The sequence below is a fragment of the Carica papaya genome, chromosome 5 (assembly GCF_054855325.1).
Source record: "Carica papaya isolate Zhongbai chromosome 5, ASM5485532v1, whole genome shotgun sequence".
NCBI classification, from domain to species: Eukaryota; Viridiplantae; Streptophyta; class Magnoliopsida; order Brassicales; family Caricaceae; genus Carica; species Carica papaya.
Genome location: NC_142313.1, coordinates 36,461,824 through 36,476,501, shown reverse-complemented (window position 1 = coordinate 36,476,501; position 14,678 = coordinate 36,461,824). Strand labels below are relative to the sequence as shown.

At 36.1% G+C, this 14,678-nt stretch overlaps 2 protein-coding genes across 3 annotated transcripts; both read right to left on the bottom strand.

Moving 5' to 3' along the window:
- Positions 1-205: 205 nt before the first annotated feature.
- On the bottom strand, positions 206-2,361 carry EXO70G2 (exocyst subunit exo70 family protein G2). Its single transcript, XM_022031328.2, has one exon. The coding sequence runs from the start codon at positions 2,359-2,361 to the stop codon at positions 346-348; it is 2,016 nt and encodes a 671-aa protein (XP_021887020.2). The 3' UTR covers positions 206-345.
- A 2,630-nt stretch (positions 2,362-4,991) lies between these two features.
- On the bottom strand, positions 4,992-14,178 carry LOC110825337 (coatomer subunit beta-1-like). 2 transcript variants are annotated; one of them, XM_088220591.1, is made up of 4 exons: positions 11,892-14,178; positions 11,096-11,620; positions 8,903-8,988; positions 4,992-5,478 (listed from the first exon to the last, which is right to left on the bottom strand). In XM_088220591.1, the coding sequence occupies exons 1-4, from the start codon at positions 13,938-13,940 to the stop codon at positions 5,274-5,276; spliced, it is 2,865 nt and encodes a 954-aa protein (XP_088076717.1). In that variant the 5' UTR covers positions 13,941-14,178; the 3' UTR covers positions 4,992-5,273. The 2 variants fall into 2 exon arrangements, with proteins under 2 accessions (XP_088076717.1, XP_088076718.1); XM_088220592.1 differs by having other exon boundaries at positions 11,108-11,620; positions 11,892-14,177.
- Between the last annotated feature and the right edge of the window lie 500 nt (positions 14,179-14,678).

The window sequence follows — 14,678 nt, the reverse complement described above, 5'->3', positions numbered from 1 at the left end:
CTGATTACACAGAAGAGACTACAAACAACAGAGGCATGAAATTGATATTAGTCCTTTTCTATAAGTATTATTTTAAGGTAAAACTGTAATTTAAGCAAAAGTTTGATTTTGCATATGATGGATAAGGGCATGATACAGCATTTTCACTTCAAAGCATTATAAGAGAGTATTTTCCACTACTTGAATCAAATAGAAGTTAAGGAGGTTGTCATCCAAAAGTAAATACATTAGGCATTCACAAGGAGAATAAAGAGGAACAAAGAAAATTGGTCAGTTTGGTGGGTTTTCTATTTGCCCTTTCTTCCTGGATTAAGAATGTGAAGAGAACACTGCATTGTACAAATCTCATGGAGCTGCAAGTGTCAAATGAAAGTGATTGGTTACAAGACCTTTTATTTTACCAACAAAATGCGTGGATTTGGTGCTTCTCTGCTTCATTAGCTTTGGCTGAAACAGGGAGCAGAGCATAGTCATTATGTGCTTGTCAGTGTATCTGAGATATTTGCCATTACCAGCATCCTCTTCAAGCAGAACTGCACAATCCTGCAGATATGTCCTGTAGGCAGGAACAAGAGTCTTCACCACAAGTTGACACATATTCAATCTCAGGATCTCATCGGAGATGACCCAACTGGACTGCTGCTCATACATCTTATCAAAAGCATCATTGAATGCCTTCAGCCTCCTCTTCACTGACTCATCAATGTTTCTTGCCCTTGCAGAGGCCACATCAGCTGCTTCTGTTTCCTGTTGGTTTAGGAAGGCTGCAAGCTTTCCCCAGCTCTCGCTCAAGTAGAGTGCAGCATAATAGTCCCTGTACTTCTCGTGAGCTGTTATCCAAGAATCTCCCATCATTTTCCCCAGTTGTGTGACTCTCAGATTGTAGAAATGGCTGTGATTATTAGTCATGAAAAGATAAGACAGGGCAATATTGTGATAGGCCTTTGACCATGAATCCAAATTGAGGGCAATTTCTTTTAGTGTGTAATACACTTGACTGTTGAGAAGTTCTCCTTGATATTTCTCTTGTTTCCAGCCCTGATGTATTTCCAAGATCTGGGTCAAGACTGGCCTGTATTTACAACCAAGAAGTTGATTGCAGTAGTAAGTTACATAGCTCACAAGTCTTGGAACTCTGCCATCTACAGGTGGTGAGCTCTTCCTTTGTAGCTCCACTTGGACTGGGATTTCCCAGAAAATATCACTTGCACCATTGACAACTCTCTTAATTAGATCCCTCGTCATACTTTGAATCTCTGCACAGATTTTGCTGCCAAAAAGATGGTTGAAGTCTTCTCTAAGCTTATCCAAAACAGCAAAAATGTCTAACAGCTTCAGAAGCTTAGCTATATCCTTCTTACCCTTTGTGAAATTAGTTCCAAATTGGAGAAGAGAAACAATCCCAGATTGGGAAGCTATCTTTGCAAAACAACCTAACCAAACATCTGATTCAGCCTTCTTAAAAACTTCCTCACAAAGCCTGTGCTCAAGCCTGAAAACATGCTTTATTGCGATCTCGAAACACCTACTCCATTTATCCAGGTAATCATCAGTGTCCTGGATATTGTCAAATTCTATGATTGATTTCTCAAGGTAATCCAAATCAAAAGCATCTAAACATTTTCTAGCATTCAAACTCCGAACTTGGACAAAAAGAGATATGCAATTGTTTAGCTTGTTGTTAGCATTTAATCTCTCAACGATGAGTTGCAACTTCTGCAGAATAGTCACTGGCAAGACGAGACTGTTGCAAGCTTGCTCTGAGGTGTAGCATGACAAAGAAGTTACAGAAGGGCAAATGCCTCCATCTGTCAATAATTGCTTAAATTCAACTTCTAGTTTGTCAAATGCAGAATCCAGAAATCCTCCATTTACACGAGCTTGGCCACTAATCGCCTGCAAAGCTTCCAAAATTCTTAAGCACTTGTACACATTTAAGATATACCAATCGTCTGCTATACTTCTATCTTGTATGAATTGAACAATGTCTTCCAACCACTGAATTGCAAGGCTGCAGCTATCAGCGAGGAGCTTTAATGCTTCTTCAAGTTGTTTAACGAGAGAGAGATAAGGTAAAAGATCGGAATATGGCTGTGACAAGAGTGACTTGTAAAGTTCAGAGACAGAAGTGAAGACTTTAAGAACAGCAGCGGCAAGGGAAATGGCATGATCAATGTGGTCCACGAATGCAACGAATGCATGTGCTGAGGATGCTTCGAGAGATGGCAGTCTCTGGTTAATCCGCTCCAATCTGGGTGCAGTTTTGTCAAGTGCAGAGGTAATAGCTTGTGAATTGTGCAAGGCAGTTTGCAACAAGTTTCTAGGAGCAGTGAGATTATGAATGCTTTCCTCATCAGCCATGGCCCTGGACAGGTCCTAATCTCAACATTCTTAGCAGGTGATGTATACAGGTCCTGTGCATGAGGTTTTAAATTCAACAGGGTAAAAACATATAGTATAAGAAATCATGAATTTCTTTTCTTGTGGCTCACTCATTTACTTCTCTTCTTCACCAGACTTACCAAATCATTTAGTAAAAGCAGATTCATACCAAACATCACTCAACCACCATACAAGAAGCTTTGAAATCACTTTACTTTGTTGTCTTTTTCCTGTTGCTTCTAAAAGGGAAATGAACTTTTCTGCTAACCAACCATGGCAACCACATTCTTCAAATTTCTTCATATTCCACGCCCTTTTTTCTAACTACTCACTTATGAAATAGAGATAAGTTGAAAACCTATAAAGATAATGATAGATTAAAAACGTAAGTAATTTATATAGTATGTTTGGTTTCCTTTAATAACCTATGTAATATAAGAAAATGGTAAATTAAGATTGATTATTTTATTTGTTTTTACTATATAACTATACTATTAAATTTGTAATATAGTCATTCTAAAAAAAATTGCAATGTAATCATGTTATAATTAAACCTGCAATCATATTACAGTTTTTAAGTACATGATAAATCACATTACATTGTATTACAAAATTATTACATTGTATTATATTACAACATTATTAAATTCAATCAAATAGGTTTTCATTTTCTAGGAATTAAAGCTATGAATAAGAACTACAGCACCTCCTTAATCTTTTAGATGTGATTATTTTCTGAATCTCCATGGCTGTAAACTATCATTCGGCTTCAAGAGAGCTAAGAAGATAATAATGTTGTCAAAGTAATATAATACAAAACTATGTTTATATTCATTTTACGTATATACTGTATTGGAATGTACATGTTACTGTGTGTTGTACTGCTCAAATAACAGTGTAGTGCATGCTAAATTTTGTACTGGTAAAATACCAGTTAAAATTGGTTATACATGCTGGTATAAGCAGTACGATGAGTATCAATATAAATTTTTTTAAAAAAATTAAAAAGTTAAACAACAAAAAATAATTATTCAAATTAAAAAATTAAAAACCTAAAAGAATCTGAACTTTAAAAAATTAGAATTAAAATATTCAAAGATTAAAAATTTATTATTTGAAATACACCAACTTAATAAAAATATTTAAATTAAATTTATTTTTATTTATTTTGTTATGTTACTTTTTTTTTCAATTATGAATTGATTTTATTTAATAAATTTGTTTATTAAATATTAAGTTAATTTAATTTTTTAAATAACAATATCTTACTTGATATTAATAAAAAAAAATTCAATTAAATTATAGTATATATTTAAAATAGTTTTTTTTGTTAATTAATATAGTTACATATGTGTCCCTATATACAGTTTGATATAAATAAATTACAAATTAGCAACAAATTTAAAATTATGCACCAAAATTTACAGATACCAGCGCATACCATTCTGAAACCAAAACCATATGATCTTTACTATATTAGTTTTAGAGCATGAGTTTAAAAATTTGTATAAACAATTTTAGTTCATATCTAAAGTACTCGTACGCTATGTCAAAGAATGATAACCCACTGTGTGGACGAGCTCGTTAATGGATCCGCATGTATATGTACATATATATGTATATATATACATATACATGATAATGATAATAACCAAGCATGAAAATCTCAAATTGACAGGAATGTCAATGGTAATACCACATTTTCATCAATCTAAACTCGGAGTATGGAATTTTGTAAACTAAATCTAAACTAGGACTGTGGCATGTATATACACTCTACTATTATGATACATTAAGTTGGCTAAATAAAATAAAATAAGAATCTAATACTAATTGTTAATATATAATGGAAAAATCTTGCAATGAGTTGAACTAGTGGGCTTTTTTTAATCATTGTAGAGGATTCTATAAGATTATAAAAATAAAAATAAATAAAAAAATCTAGAAAGTTGTGAAAAAATTTTAGAAGATGGTAAAAAAGGAATTCTATAAGATGATAGAGAATTATAGAAACTTATCAGACAATATAGAAGAAGAGAAAAGATATATAAGCAAATAGAATTATCTAAAAGATGTAGGCAAGGAAGGATTTTTAGATTCTTCTTAAAACACCTATATCTATATGTAAAAGCATCATTTCTAATGTGAAGAAATAAAGAGCACCTTTACCATCTACACCCAGTCTCTACATTTAAAATCTATTAATCATCTAAGCAAATTTAACAACTTCAACTATAAAATTATCATATACCACTCCCATTTCATAAAATACATCCAAACTATTTTCAAGCAAACTTTTATACTTCTAAGATCACATAGAATCAATCAAATTCGAACAGGACAGAATTGCGACTAATTGCGATGTTTAGTTTCTAATAGTAATAACTTATTTCAAACAGCTAGAATACTTCTCTTTATGTATTTGTTCAAAATACTCTATCTATATACTAATATATTTATATATTATTATGTAATAAATACATCGTATCAAAAATAAAATGAGTGCTTAGAACCAACGGTATACTCACAACATACCACCTATTCAGCAACCAAATGAGACAGGCAAAAAGCATAGACAAGAACCATCTTGATGAATGAATTTAGGCAGGTAAAAAATAAGATCTGTTAATACTTTAAACAATTTCACCAGGAAATTACAATAAGAGTCATTGCAACTGCAAATTATTGTTCAAATATAAAGTCAGTACAAAACTTTCTAACAACGAATACAAATATATTTTGTCTACCTCTAAATAAAAGAGAAAATGCAGAAAGGGATGGTACCTTGAAGATTTTCAAATGAAAGAATCACAAAAAAAAGCAAAATTCCTGAATGAAAACAGTTTAAAGTCAACCAAGCAGCAAAATAGATAGATATGTATCCAGTCTAATCAGACAACCCCCTTCTGTTTTAACGTTATCTTGTCCCCTAAACTGAGGGCAATACCTTGAGTTTTACTCCTTATTCTGATATAACCACCCAGCTTACCATCTGCTTGCTTTTCAACGCTCACATTCACCAGTGCATCTTCCCCGAAGATACTCTTTGCATAAAGATTAGCAGCAATAAATCCACACTCTCCCTCTAATGCAGACCTGGAGATGTAAAGATCGATGACAAGTATGCAAAGAAAAGTGCACCAAAATAATACAAGATTTCTACTATATAAACAGAAAGATATGGCTGTTAAGAATTGCCACAACATAAACAGCCACTAAACAGTCTACCAGAATGTCATTTAGAATATCAAAAGCCACTATGCTTATGAACTAAAACTATGTCTAGTTAAAATGTTAATAGAGATAAGAATGCAATGTAAATGAAATTAATACTGAAACTTCATTTTTAATTTAATTCCATTCTCAATTTAAATAAGTAGATATCAGAAATTATCTCCGAAGAATTCATGCTACCAGTTAAACTTAGTTCAAAGATAAACATTAGGACCAAATTCTACATACAAGAATATTTCAGCAATTAAGTATATGCAGGAATTAAATAGGAACTGAATCAAACAAACTAAGATGTCATTATCTTTCTCCCCTGCATACCTTCTCCTCTCTCAGTAGGTAATGTAGCACGATGGAATAGAGTTTAGAAAGATTTTGAGTAATAATAATGTAGGATTCTAGATTAAGAAAATAATAATGATGTGGGATTATGTGTAATTCTAGATGTAGTTGACTCCTTAAATAAGGGGGATTCGATTATTCATTAACCAGATCCTCCAGAATCTTCTCCCAAACTCTATCCTTATCTCTCTGAATTAAAGACAGAAAGTTGGGTTTCTTGGTGTAATCCTACTTCTATATAGTGGCGTATTTTTCTTGAACATACTAAAACAATAATTCCGAGAAATAATCACAGAAAAGTATAAAATATCAGAGCAGGACACTCCGGAAAATTGCCTTATTTGAACTCGAACCAAACTTAATGACCAAGTACGGCATGAACACCTCATTGTCCGAGTGACCTCTAATCTTTGAATTTGCCCTAAGAGGTAAGCCTGAGGATTTGATTGGGAGTGTAGTAGTCTTACACCCGAGTACCATAGCCAATCTCTCCTCATCCCTTCTATCACCAATTCTAACAACCTTCGTCTTTCTCATGTTAATTTTAAGGTCGGACACCATTTGAAAGCAAAGGAGGATGCATCTCAAATGTAACATAGCATTTATAGAAAGTTCACAAAAAATGAGAGCATCATCCGCAAAGAAAAGATGAGAAATTCTTAACCACTCCTTCCCCCTCCCCACCTCCATCCCCTTCAATAAATCTAACTCCCCCGCCCTCTCCATCAATCTACTAAAGGCCTCCATTACGGTAAGGAAAAGTAAAGGTAACAAAGGATCCCCTTGGAGAAGACCTCTAGAAGCATTAAAGAAAGAAGATGGACCCCCATTCACCATAACCACGAAAGAGGTGGTAGATATGCATTTCATGATCCAACCACGCCATTTATCCCCAAATCCCATCCTCATCATCATCTAGTCCACAAAATTCCAGCAAACATGATCATAAGACTTCTCCATGTCGATTTTGCATAAGACGCCCTCTTTTTTCCAGCTCACCAAATCATACTTCATTGGTAATCATCATAGCATCAAGAATTTGCCTACCGTCAACAAAAGAATTCTGCTTTTCACCAATCACCTCCCCCAACACCTTAGAAAGTCTCTTGGCAAGCACTTTAGAAATCAATTTGTACAAACTCCCCACCAAGTTAATCAATCTAAACTCTTTTATATCTTTCGCACCCGCCACCTTAGGGATAAGAACCAAGAAAGTCGAGCTGATGGATTTGACAAAACACCCCGTTTTATGGAACTCGTTAAAACATCAAGCACATCTTTGTTAATCACGTTCCAAAAAACCTGATAGAATTTCATATTGAAACCATTCGGACCCGGTGCCTTCTCCTCATTGCAGTCATCAAGGCAACCCTTGACTTCCTCTTCCATAAATGGAACCTCCAAACCATTTCTACTCTCATCCCCAAGTCTCTTAAAATGCAAATTATCAAGGTTGGGCCTACTGGATTCATCTTCAGAGTAGAGATGCTAGGGTTTCTTGTAACAGTTGGTTAGATCTACCTTCCAATAAAGATAGTGAGATTATGTTGTAGCACTATCGACTGGCTCATCCTAATTTTACATATCTTGAAAAAATTGTACCCATCATTACTCATTAATAAAAATTTCCAAACACATGCATAAAATTTATCCTAATGTCACCCTTTTACTTAATCTACAGTAATATGTGGGGTCCTTTAAGATTGAAAAACATAATAGGTACAAGGTGGTTTTGTCATTATTAATGATCATACTAGGCTAACTTGGGTATTTCTTATGAAAGAAAAAACTAAGGTTGGTCAGATATTCCAAAACTTCAATACTATGATACAAACTCAATTCCAAACCAAGATTCAAGCTCTCAAAACTGATAAGGCCAAAGAATATTTAAAATCAATGGCTCCTACCTCCTAAATCATAACATATCATCTACGCTTACTAGTTGACACTCTGCAATAAGACAGAGTCGCTGAAAAGAGAAATAGATCTCTCTTAGACGTAACTCAATCTCTCATGTCCTACTCCTATGTTCCAAAACATTTTTGGGGAGAGAGTTCTTACAACCACATTTCTTATCAATAGAATGCCCTCGAGAATTTTACAATTTCAAACTCCACATCACACCATTCTCAAAGTTTGCCACATACCAAAATTATACCCACACTGAACCCAGAAGTATTTGGGTGCTCTGCATTTATCCATATACATCCAGCATCACAGAAAATTAGACTCAAAAATCTATTAAATGCATTTTTTCAGTCACTCTCCAAACCAAAAAGGCTACAAACATAGTGGCTTGGATTTTTTGATCCTTGGGTAGTGGTGACAAGGATTGGCTTGAAAGGCCTTCCCTAAAAGAGATTATTGATGCTCTCAAGAGCCTGCGAAGGGGATAAAGTCTGAGTCCAATGGTTACTCAATGGCTTTTTTTTAATAGAATTGGAATACGGTTAATCATGGTGCATTGGAGATGTACAAAGCGAGCAGCAGCTGAAGTGAAAACAACAAGCTATATGACTTCATCACTGTTCCATGAGCCGGAAGACAGACAGACTTAATCCATATTTTTATGATCAGCAAAGGATGAACTTTATCTAACCAAGGTGATTTGAATATGGAAATAAGTTTGGAATTTTTGATGAAAAAATTTGGCTAATTCTTTACATCAATCAAGTTTTAATATACTGTGTTTCTTTATTGACAGCATGGAAAGAAAGGACAGATAGGAATAAATCATAGAATAATTAATAAATTTGATAAGAAACTAGCAAAGCTCAAAATCCAGTATGTGCCGGATGTCACCAAATTTTTTGGGGATAAAATTAAGGTCACTAGATATGAATCAGAATAGCTTATCTGAACTTCGCAAAAATTCAATAATAACTCCTATTAGCAAAACCTTACTCAAATATAATATTCTGAGTCAGAAGATAGACAGAGAACTTACAGAGGAGTCAGGCACTTCATATTTGTTGAAGTGATGATGTGGTTTAGAAATTCCTTCTCATCTTGAATAGCAGTACTAACAGCAACCTGACAGAAAGACCATAATGTTAAATGAAAATAGAATCCAAGATTCCCAATGTATATCTAAGTTAACAGAGGGAAAAAAAATGCAGCAAGGAAGGACCTGGGAATATGAAAGGAAATAGCTTTACAACTATGAATAGAAGAGACACAAAGAAGAAAACAAGTGTTAGAGTCACTATTGTCCCATCAAAATCAAGATCTCTTCTGTTGAATTAAGCTAATCCAGAAAAAATCAAGATCTCTTCTTCCATTAAAATCAAGAGCTTTGACTTTTGGTAACATCTTCAAAATTATCTCCAAGGTAGACGTCTCCTTGATTGTGTTCTGCGCTGTCTCAAGTCTGTTAGTGTCTGCCGCATATGCTATCTTGCCTAGCACCCAATTAAGTGTTAGTCACTATTGTTGAAACTGAAATTTCTCTCAAACAAAAGTTGGACGTGTCTGTTTAATGCAGGAATGGGTCAAGGGAACCAATCTGGTCAAACTTGAAGGTCAAAGAAGTCAAAATAGGTCAGATCAGACGAGTCCAACTTGCAGCTCGGCACACATGTGACCCATGTGCTGGCTTCTGATTACTAAATACTGGACTGTATTCAACTCAACTGTAGGTGGGCGTTGTACATCAATGTGGGATGCAGTTGCACAAAAGGACAAGATTGAGAGAGACAGTGGCTAGGAAAACTCGTAGCAGCCAGTGGCTCGGTGTTAGAGGCATACCCAGTCGTAGGCTGTGAACGAACTGGTGTCCTTTTTAAGTGTTTAGGGTTTGCAATTTTTGGAGTTTTTTTGGCAAATGGGTTTCAAGCTGTGAGCAGTTTGGATGTTTTTGTGCAACATTCTTTTAGACATGCTACTAATTGATGCAAAATAAGTTAGTGTTAATTTGTCTATTTAGAAATTTGAGGACTAAAACCTAAATACCACACCTAGAATTTATTGGAGATCACATCTTAAAGCCTTAAACATCACAATTATGGGTTTGATTGCATCACACAACCAGATCATTGAGAAACTATTGGAACTATTTTATTAAAGAACTGAATTTGTCTCAAAATAAAATTACAGATATGTTTTTAATGCTTCTGAAGTTTCCTTGGAAGTATAATGCTCCCTAAGTAGTCTTTTCTAAGCAGGACTAAACTAAAAAATATTAATACCAAGTAGGAAATAAGACAACTAATATAAATAAGAAAACTAAATACTAATAGAAGTAAAATCTTAAAATTACTAAAACTGTATAAAATCTTCAAAAGTATGGTAGTTTTATATTTAATACAATTACAGTTTCTAATATATTTAGGCAATATTAAGCTAATCTATTATGCATCATTAGGGTTAAACTAAAAATACTAATAATAGCAAAAAAGGAAATGATATTACAAATACAAATAAGAAAACTAAATACTAATAAAAATAAATTACTAAAATTACTAAAACTATCATAATAGAATCTTAAATAGAATAGTAGTCTTATATTTAAGTAAAAATCATGTTTCTAATCTATTTATACAATCTACAGGAACTCCATTCTGCATCAATTAGCCTTACTGTTCTTTCAACAATTTAGCTCTGTGCTTTTCAGGAACCTAGTCCAGAACAAGATATAAGGAAAAATGTGTTTACATATCGCAAACATGATTACAAATACAGGGAAAAGGATCATGTATTCACTAGCACCTTTTTAGTCCAAAACAAATTTTACCTGTTCCTTTAATAATACAGCATGACAACCTATGTCTCTCATCTAAAGGGGAATTTTCCAAGTTCAATCTCACAAAACCCAAGCATCAAAAAGTTTATTGGAGAAATGACAAGAGAAAGTAGCTAACCCCTAGGAGCTAATTTTTCCCACAGAATATCCTAGATATTTCTAAAGCTTTACCATAGATAATAGAATCACAACAATGCTGAGCAATAACCAGATACAAAAACAGAACCTTTTGAGAAAAATGAAATGCAAAAACTTATAAAAAAAAGAGCTTGTCTCAGCTTGCAAAAGTAAGAAAATGACACAAGAACACTGCAAATTATACAAAAGATTAAAGTATTTTCATATAGACAACAATTTGAATTATTAATTCAAATTTAGCTGAGAATAACAAGCACTTACAGGAAAATATACCTTGTTTTCCCACTCGAACTCAGCCCACATGGTTCGAAATGCCACATCGCCACAAGATGCAGGTGAAATATAATCCATTATATCAATATGAATGTCATTTAGAACTACAACTGTTCTTTCAAGAACATTTGAAGAAGTCTCATACACAATGTTACCAAATATGACTCCTGTTTCAGTTGAAGAGACCTTAATATTTGCCTTTATCTGCTTGCTTGACTCTGGAGCCAATGTATAATTCTGAGGACGCTCCACAAGCTTTAGATCACCCATTGTAGCCAATTCCAGGCACAAATTCTGTAAAGTCTCCTTTGTTCGATTGATAACAGTCACATCAAGGACAATGTCGTAATGATTCACTGTCACATATGCCTCAGCATAAACAGGATCACTGAATCCTGTGAGTTGAAGAATTCGATTAAGTTTATTTGCATCATCTCCATCCTTGGTGAACTCCCCAGTAGCACGTTTTAGATCATCCTGAACCTCATCTTCTAACTCAATCTGGCTCATACCCTGGAAGAAGAGTCATCAAAGAAGATAGTAGAAATTTTCAAAATTTGAGGCAAGAGAGATGAAGAAAAGTTGGGGAAAAAACCAAACGATCAAAATCAAAATGACAGAAAACAAGAAGCTGGCAGGTTAAATTAAATAGGAATACCAAGAAACTTCAAGTTTCTTAGAACCTAATTATGAAAGATTTACTTCGTTAAATGTTAATAACATGAAAGATTTACTTCGTTAAGTGTTAATAAGTCATCAAGTAGTGATTGTATAGCAGCCTTACCTTTCTGCTCTTCAAATGGTAGAAATCAACGAGATCATCTGGTTGTGCATGAGATGTCTGAGCTTTTGCTTTTATTTCCTCTGATTCACGTCGTTGCTTATCCAAAAGCATTTTCACAAAACTCTCTCTGCAAGAACGCATCCATATTTTCCTCATTTCATCACCAGTGTTACATAGTAATCTAATACAAAGGACAATCCTGTCATGAGAATCATTATCAATAGGATGTGAAAATAACGAAGATTGACCCAGCTGAAGTATAGAGACCATGATCAGTAATGCTTCAGTGGTGGCCTTGTTTACTTCAACTTTTGAGGGCTGGACCTCTTCCAACCTAAAAATCAGCTTTGTTAACGTGCAAGCGACAACTGCTCCAAGGAAAAAATCACCGGAAAGGATCAGCGATCTCAAGTTGCCCACAGAAGACAAGGATCCTTGAACAATAGTTGGCGATGTCAAAGCAGTTTCCAGTGCAGCACTTTGGGTCGCATAGGTTCCATCTGCAAGAACTGCAGGCCTTCGAGAGGAGACTGCTGCAGAGCTTGCCTGCTGATGTTTCTTGGAAGCATCTTCTGTCTCCCTTTCCTCGGAGGCTGTATAAAATGGCAGGTCTCCTAGACATTGCTTAATGGTGGCAATTCCACTTTCAACCTCGGAGAGGGATAAACAGTACTCCCCAATGATCCAGAGAGCACAAGAACACACTCTTGCAGCACGAATCTGATAGAAAGTATCTAGCAATCTTGTCATAATTGAAACCCGCAATTTTGTGTTGGTCTCAATAATCTCTCTCACAAAAACAATCACATCCATTGCAGAAGCCGCATTGTTGTCGCCTAGGAAATCCATCAAGAGATGAACCACCGTGCTGGCCACTTCAGGGAACTTAATCGCGCAAGAGTGTATGGCTTGAACGAGCATTTGCCTGTACTCCCCACACTTCTCAATGTCCCCGCTCTGCGTCTTCATCACTTCCTTCTTTAACACCAACACAACCTCGTCCACATTCCGTAGCGTTACCAACTCTAGCACGATATCAAGGGTTTTTCGCCTGATGTCGAGATTCGGACTTGATAGCGCCCTGAGCACGTCCATGACCATCTCGACCATGACCTCTCTGTGCGAGCCCTTGAGTTCATTAAGACGATCGAGGACAATGAGCTTCACGTTGTTATCGCTCTGCGACGCCAGCAGCTGACAGTAGGTGTTAGCTGCGGCCCTTATGGCAGATGGTGCGGACGACAAGGACACCAAAGTCCCCGCGCATTCGTAAAGAACGGCAGCAGAGGGGGCATTCACTAATTGTATGATGATCTTAATGTACTTACCCTTCTCGTTTCGATTCGTTCTGCAAACCTTTCGAATCAATTCAAGCAGTATCATCTGCAGCTGCTCTCCCCAGTCAGTAATTTTCTCGAGATTAGCGAAAAGGTAACTAACGGCGCGATCCTGAGCACAAGTGAATAGCATGAGGAAGGCATTACGCTTGCTCGAAGGGTCCTGCTCAGAAGAGAGGACCTTCTCGATGATTTCCGGAGCCGAATCGAGCAGCTGCTCACCTTGAGGAAGCTTGTAAAGGGACATTACAGCGAGAATGGCGTTCCTGCGAACGAAGGGATGACGATGCTCGAGGTTGGTTAATATGGAAGGAATCAAAGGCTCAATGATCTCAGTCTCCTTGAGACGGCAGAGGAACCGCAAGGTAACGCCCCGGATGTATTCGTTTGGATGCTGCAGATTATTCCGCAGGTTCTGGCAGATTAAGATCATCTCCGGAAGAACTTTGCCCCGGGAATCAGTCTTGTCGATAATCTCGAGATAGATCAGGAGAAGCTTTTGGATCGTGTGATCCTCGCTAGGGAGCACATAGCGTATGATGGTGATGAAGAGCTGAGGAATGGTCTCGCCATTGAGTAGAAGCATGATGGCCTTCTTGAGAGCGTCGATTTTGGATTCAACGTCATTTCCCTCAAGAGCTTCCTTGATCTCGGTAGCGAGTGCAGGCGTGCTCTTGTCAAAGTGAACAAGAATGCTGCAAGATTTCTCCATGACGGGATCAAAGGGATCTGAAATCGTACAGTTTCAGATCTCAATTTATTGAGATGAAAATTCACGATCTGTGATTTAGTGAGGGAATTCTGTATGTGCTGAAGAGATGCGTAGTGTTTAGTAGCAGTTTCTATGGATATTCCATTGCAGAGGATGCGAGAGAAATGGATTTGAATATGAAGGGGAGAGTTCGAGCAGCGACACCAGATCCCTCGCACTGGTCTTTGCAATGGAGAGGAGATATCTCAAAACGATGTCGGATTGATAAATAGTCTTGGTCTTGGTCCCGACTTGAACCTGGCCATCAAACGATGTCGTTTTTGAAGAAATGGTCTTGAGCTTGGTCCGGGAATTGGCACTGGGCTTGAACCTGGTCCATTAAACGATGTCGTTTTCAATAAACGGCTTTGGGCTTTGTCCGGGATCTGGCACCCTTGAATCTGGGCCCTTAGACGACGTCGCTTTAAAGAAATGGTCTTGGGCTTGGGCCGGGATCTGGCACCCGGCTTGAACCTGGCCTGAGCTTGGGCTTGTGTTGCATTAGGTGTAAAACAAGAGGGCTTCATATTGGGTTGTGCTTTCTTTAGGAATTAGTTCTTAAAGTCTACTTAGGCTGAAAATACTCAAAAACAAAGTCTACCGACATAAAAACCTAATTGTTGCATAAATTATGGAAACATGAAAAGGATTTTAAGGAAAATATGAAAATATGACAAAAATTTAAAGAAAATATGAACA